General features: G+C 36.1%; 1 protein-coding gene across 2 annotated transcripts in view; it reads right to left on the bottom strand.

Annotated features, from left to right (window-relative positions):
* Positions 1–8,587: 8,587 nt before the first annotated feature.
* The window catches only part of CYRIA (CYFIP related Rac1 interactor A), a 36,943-nt gene continuing 28,704 nt past the window's right edge, over positions 8,588–16,826 (bottom strand). For both annotated transcript variants that reach the window (XM_054383497.1, XM_054383498.1), the window contains 9 exons: positions 15,302–15,423; positions 14,272–14,377; positions 13,130–13,266; positions 12,966–13,043; positions 12,572–12,688; positions 12,391–12,470; positions 11,841–11,967; positions 9,828–9,898; positions 8,588–8,689 (listed from right to left, as the gene is read on the bottom strand). In XM_054383497.1, coding sequence (XP_054239472.1) covers positions 8,626–8,689; positions 9,828–9,898; positions 11,841–11,967; positions 12,391–12,470; positions 12,572–12,688; positions 12,966–13,043; positions 13,130–13,266; positions 14,272–14,377; positions 15,302–15,423 — 902 coding nt within the window. In that variant the 3' untranslated portion in view covers positions 8,588–8,625. The remainder of the gene's footprint in view (positions 8,690–9,827; positions 9,899–11,840; positions 11,968–12,390; positions 12,471–12,571; positions 12,689–12,965; positions 13,044–13,129; positions 13,267–14,271; positions 14,378–15,301; positions 15,424–16,826) is intronic.

Below are 16,826 nucleotides of genomic sequence, written 5' to 3'. Positions count from 1 at the left end.
AGCGAGTGTGTAGTTTCACACACAGATACTACTAAGGAAAATTGGGTAACTCTCCACTACTGTGGCAGAGCAGAAAGCTTTTAAGTTTTGTCAAAGGCAAGGCAACAAGTCATAAAACATGGAATTCAGGAGACATTTATTAAAAGTGAATGCAGATGGAAGAGACCAGAGAGAGCAAGTCAAAAGGAGTTCCTAGTAACCCAGTAAGGCTGAACTGCTGAACCCTGTTGTGGAAATTAGCATTGCTGGTGATGCTGTCAGGCAGCTCAATGCTACCACTACACAGTTGATTCGTTAATGCACATGAAGAAAAAGTTACAACTTCTAAGAATGAAGAAGTTTTATTTGGTGGTTAGTTTTTGTATGGTTTTGTTTGCTTTCAGCTTGGCAATTTGAAGGCAAATATAAACTAAATGAGAATGAAAATAAAGTCATGCATTTTCTCTTCCTGCTTGTGTTGCCTCTCTTTTGCAGAAATTCAGCACAGGTTAGCAGAAAACCCTGCTCAAAGCAAAAACTTTCAGATACTGGGAACACTCAAATGCTTACTTGTCTCTCCTGAGGATCAGTGTAAGAGCTGGCATTTCATCCAAGGTAATCCAGGATCTGCATAGTTCACAGTGGAGAGGTAAGAGGCATTTCTAGGGGTGATTCAGTTCACCCTAACATTTGAGCTGAAGAAAGAATCAGTATCTTTAGCTGTCTGTTTCTCCACACTCTTCAGAGGTCCCTATCTGCTACCTCTGGCAAAGCCCATGCCTGTTCTAAGTGGTGCCCCTTGCAATGCCAAATGAAAAGTAAGGTTATAATACCTGCCACCTGTATTTTCAAAATGCCTGTGGCAGGGAAGACCCAAAATCTGTGCTTCAAACAGAATGTCAGGTTAAGACAAACAAAACTGTGGAAGAATTCATCTGCTTCAAATGGAGGAAAAATTCATTTTCTAATTTTGAAGAGATGACAAAAAAATATTAAATAATGCCATTAAAACAAAGGTGAGAGAATGTCCTTTCAGCAGCTTTGAGGCCAGTGTTCTCACCATGAATTACTTCCTGCTTTCAAAATCAGGGATGTAAATGACCCATCACTGTGAAGTCTACAATGCTATTTTTTATTCTAATGCTTTTTGACCCATGAAATCAATAAAAGATGTCTCAGAGAATTCTTCCAGCTGAATTTTCTAATACACTTGTAATGCAATTGAGTGAACACCCCAGGAGAGATGAACTTTCCAAATACACAGAAAATCCCAGAGTGACTTTCCACATGAAGCCAACCCTTGCAATTTCACCAGCCTTCTGTTTTACACACAAATGGCCTCACTAGTACCTGGCATGAAAAGATGAAAATGATCTGAATTAAATTGAAGCCTGTTCTTCTCCAAGCTAAAAACCACAAATGTTTGCTTGTTAGTCTTTATTGGCTGATTTTTATTAAAGATAGCATTTCAAATTGTTCTTGGGGTCAGCAAGGACTTTATTTTTTTTTTTTTTTAATTTCTAAAGAATGAAAGAACTGAGGAATCGCAAACTTTCCAACATGAACAGCGATCAGGAGCTTGGACATGTGTCAAACTCTGGCAGAATTGTTCTGTCTTTTCTCAGCTTAGCTGCACTGCTACTCATGGTTCACAGGGCTTGCACAATCAGGCAATACCTAGCATAGTAAAACCCCAGTTTCTATTTAGAAAACATATATAATAAGGAGGACTACTTATACTTGTTGCAAAATAATCTTGTCTCAGAAGTACTACTGTTCAACAAAATAATTTTAACTAATTTTCAGATAGCATGCATTTGAGTACTTTTGATGACTTTATTTAAACCACACTATTTTGTATTATTTAAAAATCTGGCCAATTACATAATGAAGGACAAAAATAATAATAAAAGCATTGGTCTTATTTGCATATCTCAATTAAAGTAATTACAGTTGTACATGTAATCAGAATAGTAGGTCTCAATGTGAATGTGAAACCACTGAGCAAAAGGAATCCTCATTAGCTTTCTAAGCTTCCAAATTTAATAAAGCAAATGTCACTTTGACAGGCTGTGTACAATAAATGTGGTATTCACCCTGTAGTTTTAAAACACAGCTGCAATGAATTGGCTAAACCAATAGTTATATATCAAAATATCAAAATATCAAAAGTGATATTTTGCTGTATAACTATAATAGATATTATGAATGTATACCTGAGTATGCAAAATCCAAAAGTAATCAGAACAAATATGTACATTTCCTTTGATACCTGCCAGAAATCTCCAAATTCTTTGATCAAGTTGGCTAGATAACACAATTTTCTTTCTCCAAATTAAAAAATAAAAATGTAAAACCAGGTTCAGTTTTATATTGATGAACTCACTACCTTCATAATTAGGACAATGAATATCTGTATGGTTAAGTTCACCAAGATACCTAATTCAACTCCACTCTAAGAAATCTTGTTTGGGAAGGTTTCTATAAATAAGCCCTTGAGTTTTGATGATGGATGTTATTTAAGTCTAAATTTAATAGCTAAACTGGCAATAATGAATCACAGGCTTGTTTGCAATACAAGAAAAAAAAAAGAATGAGCAAGGAAGGGTGAAAGAAAGGAGGGAGAAAGAAAGAGGGAGAACGGGAAAGAAAGAGGGAGAATGAGAAAGAAAGAGGGAGAACAAGAAAGAAAGAGGGAGAACAAGAAAGAAAGAGGGAGAACAAGAAAGAGAAGAATCACAAAATGTTAGGGTCTGGAAGGGACCTTGAGAGATCATCTAGTCCAAACCCCCCCTGCCAGAGGAGGATCACCTATACCAGATCACACAGGAACACATCCAGGTGGTTCTTGCGTATCTCCAGAGAGGGTGACTCCACAACACCCCTGGGCAGCCTGTTCCAGTGTTCTGTCACCCTCAAAGTGAAAAAATTTTTCCTCATGTTTACATGGAATTTCCTATGCATCAATTTCCAAGAAGATAAAAAGACATAAAATGGATTTTAACATTCTCTTTTTTCAGCTACCTGAAATGAAATCAAGCACAAAAAAGATCACGGAACTAATGTATTTCACTGTCAGACATTTCTTTATTAAGAGTTGATGAAGACACAAATAGGAACTACACAAACAATTCTAGCAGAAAAAAAAATCATGTAAAACCACAGCATTTAGTTTACAAAAATAATCTGAAATTGTCAAATACTATTGAAAAACCAGTATAAGATCACTTTTTTCAGGACACTTCTCCGAAACATTAACAAAACGAGCTTCGTTTCCCATGTCTCTGAATTCACTGAGAAGAGAGTGTTTACAAGAGGAGAAGGCAGATGGAGGCTGCATACAGGTGAGCTAAGGTGAGGGACATCATGTTTGCTCACACACTGTGCTACATTACTTGGTAAAGCCAAGCATCGAAAAGCAGAGGTTGCAGCCTGACGTGGGCCTTAGGCAGGAAATGGAGTGGAAACAGGATCTGCACAGTGCTGCGCTGCTGCCACAGAAAGGGAGGTAAGGTTAGTAAGAGCCCTTAAGCTCCCTCATACCATGGCATCCTAAAATTGTGTCTGTAAAGAGACGAGTTTCTTCATTTTGTCTAGAATCCTTTCCTGGTGAAAGCACTTCAGAAGCTCCCTGTCCAGATTATACCTGAGTCTCAGATGCTGGCATGTCACACAGGACAGGATAGTTTCTGAACAGCACAGAGATTGCATCCATATCAAGTTTCATGCTTGGTCCTCTTTTCATTATAGAAGAGCTAAATCAGTTGAGGGTGATCATATTTCACTGTCTTCTTCCAGCTTCTTTTGCGTGGTTATTGAAGACAAACTCTTCCACTGTTTTCAAGGCAGTTAAAGAGTAGCTGTTTGACACATCACTAACATCCATGGAAAATTTCATTAAACCCTAGGATTTCACTGAAGTGGGTGCAGAGCCAAAATAGAACGATGAGGAGCTGCAATATTGATTTTGATCCAAGCCACATACACATATACTAACCTTTAAGTTCTGTTAACAACACGAGAATGTCAAGAGGTATTTCAGGTTCTAGTATTTAATTGCCAACAGCCCAAATATTCAGGACAAGAGCTATATTAATTCCAGCTGGACCTCAAAGTAAGATCTATTGAAAAGTCATAATATATCTTTCTCTTAACCTAGGGATTAGCATTTGGTTGGTTTACTTTTTAACTATATACTTATTGATTTTCTGTAACACATACTGCACTGTTCATTTTAGGTTTAATTTCAAAGTGGTCAGGCACAAGAGATCTCTGCAAGATTATCATGTTATGTCATTGATCTGCACTAGCAGAAGACTCAGTTTGCTCAGTAATGAGCAATTTAGGTCAAAGGCCATGACTGAGAAAAGACAGATGGCATCATTTACACCTGTGTCAGTCAGAAACAGCTCTATTAAAATCAATTGAGTTACATTTGTCTTAAATCAGTGTGAAAGAAAATTCAGTGTTTGCAGAATTTGGACTATGTGGTAGTCAGGAATTCACCTTTATTAGTCTGCATCAGGAAGTCTGCATGCTTCTGTCAGGAAGCATTACAAAGTTCAAATACTAGCTCTGTTATATTGGCTTTTTAACTACATTGAGTTTTATTCTCTTATTGCTAAATCAAATGTGTTACTGTTTCAGCTCACTGGCTTCCAATGTAATTCTAGTCTGTAATTTTGTATTAGAGAATTCATCTGAGGTATGAGAACAGCAATTAAGTGTCCTACTTTTTACAGAAGAGAAAAACTCAAACTAACAAACTCCCCCTCCTCTTCCATCTATTTGCAAGCTTTTATATTTCTTGACTTTTGATATTCACAGAATCATGCACTTCTAATAGTTCTAGAACATGTACTTTTGAAAGCATACTCCTGGCTATACAACCAGGTTAAGATTTAATTTGGGATTTTTAATTTGTCTTGCTCAGGAATCTGGTTGCAGTAACTGCACTGCAGCCCTGGAGAGAAGAGGAGCTCAGGAGAGGTGGCTGCTCATGGTTTGGGTGGTTGGATGCTTGGCTGGCAAAAGCACTGGCTGGATGGCTGGGCCGAAGGAATGGACCTGATGGGATGCACCACAAATGCTGAGAGAGCAGGCCGACGTCACTGAAGGCTTGTTTATCTTGGCATTAGCAAGGCTTTTGCCACTGCCTCCCATAACATCCTTACAGACAAACTACATGAGATAGACAGTGAGGTATACTGAGAACTGTCTGAACTGCCAGACTCAAAGGGGTTGTAATTAGCAACACAAAATTCATCTATCAGTCATTCACCACCCCTGTGGTTGATACAGGGACCAATACCATTTAACCATCTTCATTAGTGACTCACAGGGTGGGACAGAATGCACCCTCAGGAATTTTGCAGAAGATACAAAACTGTGAGTCGTTGTTGATACACCAGATGGCTGTGCTGCTGTTCAGAGGGATCTTGACAGACTGAGAATTAGACAGACAAGAATCTGTACTGGTTTTTGCCAACCCCAGATGTGTTATTAAAAAAAATAGATGCAATATTTCCCAAATGTGTATCCACCTAATTGGCACCGTATTTATTTTAGGAATATACTGGTTCTATTAAAGTTCTCAAGAGTAAATGGGGGAGGAGAAAGGCAGATCATTTCACATGTCCTACTTTGTTTAATTCAGAGTAAATACCAGAACACAAGTCATCTTATGTACTACTTACATGTTACTTCCAGTTAAAAATTAGCTGAAATACAACACAGAAAACAACTTAGAGAAGACTTTTTGTTGCTTTTTAAATTTTAGTAGACATGGAAAACAGATAATTTATCTGAGTAATGTGGTCAATCACATAACAGTAAATATAATCTTAGTAACTATCCTTTGTGACAGCCACTTAGTAGCAGCAGAAAGCTTATTAGTCATAAATTACGTTTCAAATACATTCCTTTGCAGCAGCAAATTCTAGTCTTTCAAATTCATACTAGCCTAAAATAGTATTTTCTTACAGCACAAAATAAGCAGATTTTTAGGGCCATTCTGACGAAAAGTAGTCACGCTTATTCGTGCACATTCTGAAATGCTGCCATTATGAGGCTTAAATATTCATCATACTACAAACATGCACTCTCACATACTGATGAGCCACTGACAACATGCAGGTCAGCAACTTTGACCATTAGTCTATATAGCTCTTCTTCCAAGAGCAATTCATCTGCACTTAACTTAAGACTAAATCAGTCATCCTCTGGTGACCTTACTGATTATAAATGCAACCTAAGGTGGCCACCATAGCCTAGGATGACTAATGTGAAGTCATAATAGTCATGGAAGGGATTCATGCTCTCTACTCTGAAAAGCATATATAAAGGATAAATTCCTCTGGTCATGATGACAGACAAGTGCCAAGAATGGTCAAAAAAGGTCAGGAATTGTTTAAGTGATATGTGATGTTATATCATCATAAAAGCAAAACATTTTATATCAACTATAAACTGGATACATAAAAGTAAACCTACTATCTCAGATCCAAAACTTGAAATGAAGCATTTTTCAACCTGTTTACATTGTCTCTAAAAGCTTGCTGTACCAAACTTTTTATTATTTGAAACAAACTTGTGTATAAAAACATCAAAGCAGGCAAAGAAATTCAGTGACTCTGGCCAACAGCACATGACAACTCACGGATGTTTTATGGTTTACATTTTTATTATACAAGTGACAAATAGGTTTCCTCTGGGCTACTTAAAGACTTCACTGTTTGACAGATAATTGCAGGTAAGCATGTATTAACTTCAGTTCCCAAAGCTCAACAGAATGACCTGTCATCCACATGGATTTACCTAACTGGAAGTGACTATGGACAAAGCAGGATTTTCCCTAGTATACATCTTTAAGTGTCCCCCCACCCCATTAAAAATGGAGGTTCTAAGCAGTGGATTTACTGCTGTGAAAAAGCAGTGCAATCACTGCTTCCAGGAAAAAAAAAAAAAAGATAAAAAAACCCCAGTGTGATTTCTAATTCTGCCCCTGACAACAACAAAGTGATTCGCTGCTACAGCTGTGGATGTGTGACAAGAACGCTGGAGCTGCGCTGCTGTCCAGTATCACAACAAATAGAACACTGGTGCCTATGGATTCTAATTAGGCTTGAGAAACTTCATAATCTCTAAGGCAATCCCTACTCTGAAGAAATTATTATATTAATACTGTTTAAGGAATGAGTTCAGTGACTCGATTTGTCAAGCACAGCTGAGTTTCAGCAGACCAAATGCATCTTAAGGTAATGTTTTTAGAAGTGATATGCATGAAAATTCCAGTGAGAGCACACAAACCCTGGTTTATGTACACAGGAATAAGCAACTACAAATCTGAATCTGTGCACAAGCACTGGAGTTTTCACACATACACGCAAGCAAAGTACATGAAATCGAACACATTTTCAGAACATGACCTCTGCAAGAATATGTACAGCAACTGTGGACCACCCAGAAGACACACTTAACAAAGCATGAGTACTTTGCTGCTTTTGGCAAAATATTTCTATTCCATTTACTGGAAAAAATTACTGGAAAGAAAGAACAAACAACTCAGTAAGGAACTCAGCTCCTTGAAACATCAATCACATCTCAAAAACCAAGGAAGAGCAGCCATTTGATATATTTTTCTGTGTTGACTCTGAATCATCTGATGAATAATATTACCAAGGAACTTAATTGAGGGCCTAAGAACAGCTCAGCTCCTAAAATTTATTTGTATCATCCCTAGTTTGATGAGGCCAATTTGACACCAGGGAACTTTGCTGTTACAGGATAATGTTCTACTTTATACCAGTTTATACCAGAAAAAAAAATTACTGAGTGGAGCTGTCTGAGAAAGACTGTTCATCACGATATATTCACACTTACAAACCCTTTCTAGTTAAGTTGAGGCATTTTGTATTTTCCCTTTCCTTTCTAAACCTAATAAAATTATACAGGATTTTCAAAATTGAGCAATGGTCTTAAAACACATTTCCTTTTTATTTATACTGAATCTGAAAAAGAATATCAGTTTCCCCAATTGTTGAGAAGTACAGGTTGTACCTAATTGAAAAGGTAAAATGACCTCTCTGCAATATGCTTTTGGATGTCAGCCACTTAATTAAGTGTATCTCTGCTTATTACAGGAAAGACAAAGTATTTTATCACAGTGATGAACATACAGGTACTTTCCTGCTCATACAAGTTTGAGGAGATGCTATAACTAACTGACTGAAAATTTGTGCACATGCTCTTTAATAAACATATCCAATTAATTATACTTTCTCCTATACTGACTTCTTCTTTAAAGTTCCTTTTCTGTGGTATCTTTGAGTTTTCCATTTAATTTCCATTTTGTCTTCACTACTGCTTACTTCTCTGACAGAGAAGGTGTTTAAGGATTACAATGCACAGATAAACTGTAGTAGTTGAAAGTAAAAAAGTATTTTAAAAGTCAGAAGATAAAGGCTAGCATAAAAACTTAGGCTGCACTATATAAAGTCAATCAGGTTATGAACAGATTCATATATTGTAGCAATATGAAGAAAATGGTTATGTAAATACACACAAGTATTAACATCAAACTGTATTAAATTATGTAAACATACACATCTTCTGTGATCAATACAAACACCTACTTGTCTCAGGATACTACTGCAGCATAGCTCGAATTTGTTTTGAAGTAGATTCATCATTCAGATGTTTTGTAGTGAACCTAGAAATTACAAGTTAAGACAATATTTTGTTAAATGGACAGGACTTCAACTGTTAATAGTCTGGTGCTCTTTATCTTCTAAATAACTCTTGCAATAAATTATTCCCTGTTAATAAGTGGATAATTGTGGCTGGATCCTGGCTAAATCCTGTTTACCATCTGTCTATGACAGTGTCATAGTTTTGGGAGGAAATGATCTCTTTCTTTCACAGTTAAAAGCCTCAAAAGAAGTAGTATCATGGAAAGACGTAAGAAATAAGGTAACTACTGAAAGGACTTAGGAAATCCATACTGAATTTTTTGTAACTCATAACTTTAAGCAGCTTTCTTAAGTGTGCTGAGATAATTGTGTTTCTTACTATGTCTCTTTCCATTTAAACCCATTCTCCACTGTTTATGTTTGTAGTTAGACAAAGCTCAAAACACACCTGATACCTGTAGGATCTAACGCCACTTAAATTTTAATTCAAAAGACATGGTAAACAAATATAGAGGTGATTATGGCTGCAGTTCTCACTCTATCCAAGTGTTCAACAGCTAGAGAATATCACACAGATCTGAAAAAAAACTAACACTTCTTTCCCAGCTTTGGAGAAGCATCAGACCATAGTGTCTCGCTTCCCAAGACAGCAACATAAGCGCTTAGCTACAGGATCACAATTTAGGCTGCTGCTCTCTTGAAGCCATTCATTAAAATATAAAAAAATCCAAGTCTTATTAAAAGGGAAAGAAAGAAGGAAAGTAACAAAGATTTGAGAAACAGAAAATATATCTATTTTAAAATAACCTGGTTGCTGAGGTATTTTATGTAACACATCTTAGGTAAGATACATAGTTTACCTTTGATGCACTGTTTACCTTTTAGATGGCTAAGTTTTGGGTGATCAAATGAACCTTAAGTGTCTCTGAAGAAGATTGTAACTTCCATTTTTTCTAGTCATTGCTTACCAAAGTGAAGTTGAATTTTAAAAAAAATGTATATTACTTAAGAAAACCTCAGGTGATAAAGGCAAACCTTAAAGGACAATCTTCTTAATAAATCCACTTTTTAAGATGAAAAGTATTAAATATAAAAAGATTGGTAATAAAATAAAGAGGAATTTGTTAAGGCTGCATTAAACTTTTATTCCACACATACCTGAGAGCATTCAGAAGACCTTCCACAGTGTCAGGTGGTTGCTCCTTTAGAACTTTTATGCATCCCTTCATCTGGGAACAGAAGCATGCTACTACTGAACAATAATATATGAATTGCAGAGAAAGCAGAGGTAGAACTCATCCAACCCTACTACATAGACTTCCTATATAGACAACAGAGAGAAATAAGAATTCCTCTAACCTATTCAGAATAATTTCATATGTAATAAATTGTGCTCCAGAAGGACCTATTTAGTCTCACTGCTATGAAGACATCTAATAGCTATCCAGAAATTAGTACAGATTAATTGCATCTTATTTAAAATGACAGATAGAGACATAGTACTGTCAAGATTTCAACCTTCTAATTTTCCAAGTCCAATTACAGTGCTAAATCTACATGCCAGTATCTTCTTTGCAGCTGAAAGTGCATGTCTGCTTTATCATGGAAGTGGATGATGAAACACTTAAACTGAAGCCATGGTCTGTGTATTTGCCAAGAAAAAATATTACAAAAATGTAGCTTGGCCTCCTGCACAACCACCAGTCTAACAGCCACTAATCACTGTTCATCTGGCTCATTTCTACCTGGAAGATAAAACTAGCTTTGCAAATAGCAGATCAGATGAAATTCTCAGGGTAGCAGCGTACATTTTGAAGCGGCACAGCTACTTTTCCTGAACAAGAGAAACAAGACTACGTTCATATCACTCATTACAACTTTACATGCCCCATCAGATTAGACAAACTCAAACCATTCTTTTCTATTTTTGTTAGAATCAGTCCCTAAGCCAATCAAAATAAGAGATACAAAGATAGAGTCATCATAGACAAAGGAAAGTTCAATATGCTGCACTGTCCCTGAAATTCTCTTGAAATGGCTCCCAAGAAGTGACTAGCTTGGCAAAAAATAATTGACTTTCACAGTACAACAAACTCATCATCTGAAATGTGAGAAGATTTTTTTGTTATTATTAGAGAAGAATCACTAGTTAAGCAAATTAAGATTTGGGATCATGTACTCATTTTTAAAAACTGAGTCAATACATCTACTCCCTCCCATTTACATCTAGCTAAATTTCCTGCAGAATTACAAGGCCTTAGGATAAATGTGAGGAACAAAGTACACACATTGTATACTTGGTCCTTATCAAAATTTTACTTGTGCTGTCTCTGTATGCAGAAGACTGAATTAGCAGTCAGGAAGCCTGCATTCAATTCCCAGCCTCTATGTGCTGCATGACCTTGAGCAAATCAATTCACTTCTTTGTGACATATCTTTCCCTTTGTCAAAGAGAAGATGTATAAAATACTGCTATCTACAGATGAAAAATGCTAATGAAGACTCGATGTCATGGAGCCAAATAATTTTTTAAACTATTTTTAACTTTCCTTTTGAAGTAGGCTCTCTTGTTAAGGGGATGACTTAGCATCTTTTTTCATGAATTACAGCTTATTTCTGCTGAAAGAGATGGCTTACAGTATTCAGGTTTATAAAACGTAGCAAAAATAAGAGTACTTTTTTGTGCATCCTGGCACTATCTCAGATGAAAATAATAATGTTGATTTCCCTGTGATTACTCATGCCAGTGCTAAAAGAGAATGCTCATTATCAACATTACAAAAATAACACTTCTGTTCAGCTACTTCAGATTTCAAACAAAGCAGAGACAATGTTGAATATCTGCTTATTTACAACAGAACTACTGGTAAGGACAAACATGTTAGCATATACATGGTTACTAAAACATTATGACCAGGGTATATATAATATGAATCTAACAGTTGGCAGGAAAGCAGAGCAGAGACAAATTAGTGTCTGTGTCTGGAAGAAAATACAAAATAAAAAAGACATATCCTTATTTGAATTTTGAGCAAGTACACAGGTAAAGGTTGATTCTAAATTCTGCTATAATCACAATTATTTATACAAAGTCATAAGCTTGTGCTGAAAAGAAAAGCTGCAGACTAATATTCTAAAACCTACAGCGTATTAAAGTAAAGTCAGCCTTACGTCGATCTTTGATGTCTTTGAGAAAGCTCCCACAGGATGAACGTGATCATACAGAATAATAACTCCCACCATTACGCGCATGCAGAACATAAGTGTCTCCTCACTGGTGAATCTACTTCTATACTCTCTGGAAAACACAACAAAAAAACCCCAAACTGGTCTTTTTACTTGACAATTTTGCAAATTAGACTATGAGCACAGGAAAACTGAACTAAGATTGTATTTTAAGGTTGAAGATGCATCTTAGTAAGATTGATGTTTAAAGGTTAATTTAGAAAAACAGTTAGAAAGCACACAGAGAGATCTAAACTCTTCTCAATACCCCTTTACAGTTCAAATCCTCACTTCAGCAAAATGTCTATGATGATGGCTTCACAGAAGACTGACAGTTCATGAAGTATGATGGAGGCAAACACACAGGAATTCAACTGGAAAAGAATGTTTACCCCAGGTGGCTACTTAAATTACAATAAAAATTCTTCCATAACAAGATGGAATTCTTGCATAACAACAAAAATTCTTCAAAAACAAGACTTAAGGTAAAACTTACGGTGTTTCCAACATGACTTTACATACACTAGCCATAGTACTTAGACAGTCCGTTGTATTTTCAATTGGTAATGTTTTGTTCTAGAAGGGTTAAAAACAGCCAATGTTCAGTAAATTGTCTTGTAAAATTAAAATCAAGAATGTCTGTGTTAGATCTTTCCTCCCCCTCCCCCATTACCTACTTCTGATACAAAATGTGTAGTTGCATTACTGAGTGTTTTCAGCATTGGTGTGGCTTCTGCATAGAAGAGGGACATCCTATTGGCCATTTCATTGTTTACTTCATTTTCTATGTCTAGCTGAGGAAAACATGAGAAAAAAACAGCCAGTTAAACTCTTTAAAATCTTCCCAGCAACAAGAAAAAGATACAGTGCATGCTATGCTCATGTCAGCAAGTAGATTGCTGCATGAACAGTTCCACTCTAATCAGTTCATCTGGACTGCTGATTAACTCTCTGTGTGAAGGAGAGAACTTCACAGCTACCAAATCAAAAGAAAAAACATTACCACAAATGGTATAAATTCACACTGACAAACACCTCATTGTAACAGCAGATCAGAGTTTATTCACTTACATGCATGTTGTTTATTCTGTTGCGACTTATTGTTCGCCTGTAATAACTGAAGTCATTCTGAATGGCTGGGTTTCTCATCTTTGAGGAAGACAAGTAGGAAATAATCAGTTTTGGTTAAAAATACATGGAAAAAAAATCAGCTTGTATTAGAAGGCTTTACTAACCTTAAGTTCATCAAAACGAAGAGTAAAATGTAAGATTTCTGCAAACTCTTTTGCCAGAGCCTGTTCCCGTTCCAGGTGCTGAGTTGGAGTATAAGGTGGGCATGTCAAGGACTCCAATAAGCTTTGCAGGGCTTTCTCTGGACAAAAATCAGAAGCAGAAATCCTATTCAGTCCATGTTATGATGAAGTTTTACTTTGTTTGAAGTGAAGGAACCCTCCAAAATGGTTTTTCTTACCATTCTAAGTTGAGAAACATTAATCAAAGACAATTGCCTCTTCAGACTCTCTGCCATCTTCTCTCAATTTTGTATCACTGAGCACTTTTCTCTTTTTATCACCCTTTATCTGGGTTCTTCATCAAACATTCTAGATAAAGTATTTTTCTTGCATTCAGATATTAAATTCTTTCATCTTCCCCAATTAGCCATCAGTTCAGTCTAGTAATTAATCTGGCATCTCTGTTACTAAAAGTGTAATCTTAGGCACTGATAACAATGTAATTCAGTTCCTGTGGCTGCAATTCCTAGCATAACTCAAAAAGTGAAAAGACATAGTAAGCACCATCTTGTAGAAGAATACCCTTGCATTGGGAGCTCTCCCACCTAATACATGTATTTCTGCACATTGGTTCTCTTCCAGAGTCCTAGTCAAGGAGTAATTACATCATTTTTAGCGTTTGTAAGGACGACAAATTCCAGTGTAAAGGATGTCCAACTTTAGATTTTCCCCCTGTGAGAGTTCATTGATACCTTTCTCCCCCTGTTATCTCTGGTTTTAAAAAGTCTCAAAATATTATTGGTTTACCATTCCTTTTAAAACTCTGAAGGACTAGAACTACAAAAAAATAAATTGCGTTAGTACAATATGGACCAGTGAAGTGTAGAGAAGAGGCAGGCACCTGAGAAAAACTTTATACAGTTTTGCCACACTCTTGGCTGGTACTCTATTTAGATAATACAGATGTATTTTATTTCAGTGAATTGTTTTTTAATTAAGATTAAAAACATGCCTTGAAAAACGTAACTGCAGGTAATTCTGTTGCTATCAAATAGAAAAAAGAGTAAAGTTTGTAGAAAAAGAAACTGCCTATTTCTTTATATATAAAGTAGCCTAATAAACAGCAATACTAGAACAGGGCTCACCTAATCTGAGTGAAAACTCATAAAAGCGTTTCAGTCTTACAACCAGAGGACATACTGAATTCCATGCTTTTTCTTGCAACTGGATATCATTGGGATTTTGTATTGCCTGAAATGAAAATATTACTGTAAAGAACTGTGATACATGAATAACGAAGCAAAAGGTAGTTTGAAATTTTTTTACTACATTATTTCAGAAAGTACATACTGCAAAGCACAGACCAATTACGAGAAATTACATTGCATGGGAACAAGAAATCAGTAAATCCAAAGCTACCATATTCTTCACCTCATGTAGCACAGGTGACTTAAAATCACTCATTCTAATGCATACAGAAATGTTTTAACATATTCTCTGGGGAGAAAAACTATTGTAGAAGCACCAGATAAGACCTCTTGTCACATATCTGTGACAAGTAGTCATCCAAAAGGTCTTATTTTTTAAAGGTTTTGATGCTTTCAAAATTTTCAATATATTCAGGTTCTTAAGTAACCAACAGGTTACACTAAGAATAACTGTGAAGCTGATGCAGGAAAAGGTTTGGTCAGCTGAGAAAAACAGTAAGTTCCAATTCAGAATTGTACTTTGTGACCCGTTTCACAGAATAAGATGCCTGTAAAGTGGATGTAAGGTTATAATTTATTGTGGCTCATTATTTCACTTACACAGAAGAACAAATATTTTCAACTTTTAATTAGTGTATTTCTGATACGTAAGTGTTGTATTTCTTTCAGGTCCTCAACTTTGAATTCTACTATGATATATATGAAATGGTGTTTCTTAAAGTGAAAAATAATTACCAATACTAAGAGTAAACCTGAAAGAAGTTTCAACAGCCATCATTTAATGATTTCACATTATGGCTTTATATTCAGCATTACACATAATCTGCAATATATTTTCTAAATAGAATTTTAACAAAGATTTTCATATAAGTTCATAGAATGTGCCTGGACACAGAACAGAAGGAAGAACACACTAAGTTTTGTTTGATTTTTGCTTCCAAAGAACTGTAATTAACTTTTAACATACATCTCTAATTTCTTGTCCAGCTCCTTTGTAAGCCTGAAGGTCTGTAAGCATACTTTCAGAGTCCTGTAAAACTGCACTGATCTGATTCCATACCTCCCTTTCTCCATCTGTGGGCTGTGCATCTAAGAAACAGAAAAGCAAAATGCACAAAGTCAAAAGATAGCTGAAATACAAATGTCAAGACTACTCAAATTCTACTTAACAACATTATATCCATTTTGACTATGTGCAACTCCATTCTGAAGTGTTTTTTTTTACAATTACACAATTACACAGCACTGCCTTTCTGCTACCATCCAAGTTTCTGCTTTGTATAGCAAGGAAGGAAAACCAGTGGTTTTGTACACTCTTGACTTTTCTCAAAATGCAGCTTTTTAAAGTGAAGCAGTATCATAAAGTAATGGTAATAGAAAATAGGATAATGCATCAGTCCTTTAGTAAAAAAGTCCCTCTCATGAGCTCCACAGCTCAATTACAAAGAATACAGAGATTCATAGATTGCATTGGGTTGGAAAGCTCACTTTTCTTGCAGCTTGGGGATAAAATCAGGCCTTTCAATGGATGGAGCAGTGGGAGATTACACTACTTTGGCTTTCCTCCATACTGCCCTAACATAGATACAGTACTGTTAAAAATAAAAGAAACACTTCTCTTATGCATGCAAAGAGATCATTCTCGCTACTAAAAAAAATCCATCTCTGTCAATGACCAGTTTTCAGGGTAGGAGTGACCTTTATTATTCAGAGACATGACATTTGGAAGAAGATCAATTGTCCCATTCAAATCTCATCCAATGGGATTTTCACAGTAGTGTGACATAAGGGATTGATGCTATCCTGTGATGGTTTGACACATATCCCTAGAACATTGACATGTTAGACAAGGTAGAGATCTTCTGACTTCTTTTTAAAGCATAAAGATGACTGGCACTGACAAAAGACTGAATGACTTATACATAGAATTCTAGTCAGTATTTGTAGACACAATTCCAGTAGATTTCTACAGGCATGACTTTTCCCCCCCACCCCCCTTAAATTTGTATTAGCCTGTAAATATAGCATTTTAATTTTTGTGGAAGAGAAAAAATACTTTGAAGGTGAATCTTAGGACTTAGGGACTACTTGTTTGAATTAAAAGCAATGAGATACCTTCAGCTCAAAACTTGCTGATTAGAAGAGCTACTGTACACATCTTTGTATTAATAGTCAAGAAACATTAAAAATTGTTTTTCTATTTATTCTCCTCACTCTAAGAAATGAAACACAGTTTTCCACCAATATATCAGTATGGGATTCATTTACCCACCCATTAGAAGGAATGTGGATGTAGTCTACCTTGACCTTAGTAAGGCTTTTGACACTATTTCCCATAACATCCTTGTGAGTAACCTCAGGAAATGTGGGATAGAAGAACTGACAGTGAGATGGATTAGGAACTGGTTACACAATAGAGTCCAAAGAGTGGTGATCAATGGTGCCAAGTCCAGCTGGAGAGCTGTAACTAGTGGAGTCCCTCAGGGACCAGT

This window comes from Indicator indicator, chromosome 9 (genome assembly GCF_027791375.1).
Source record: "Indicator indicator isolate 239-I01 chromosome 9, UM_Iind_1.1, whole genome shotgun sequence".
Taxonomy (NCBI): Eukaryota; Metazoa; Chordata; class Aves; order Piciformes; family Indicatoridae; genus Indicator; species Indicator indicator.
Note: the sequence above shows the minus strand (reverse complement) of the source record. Positions and strands in the feature narration are given on the sequence as shown.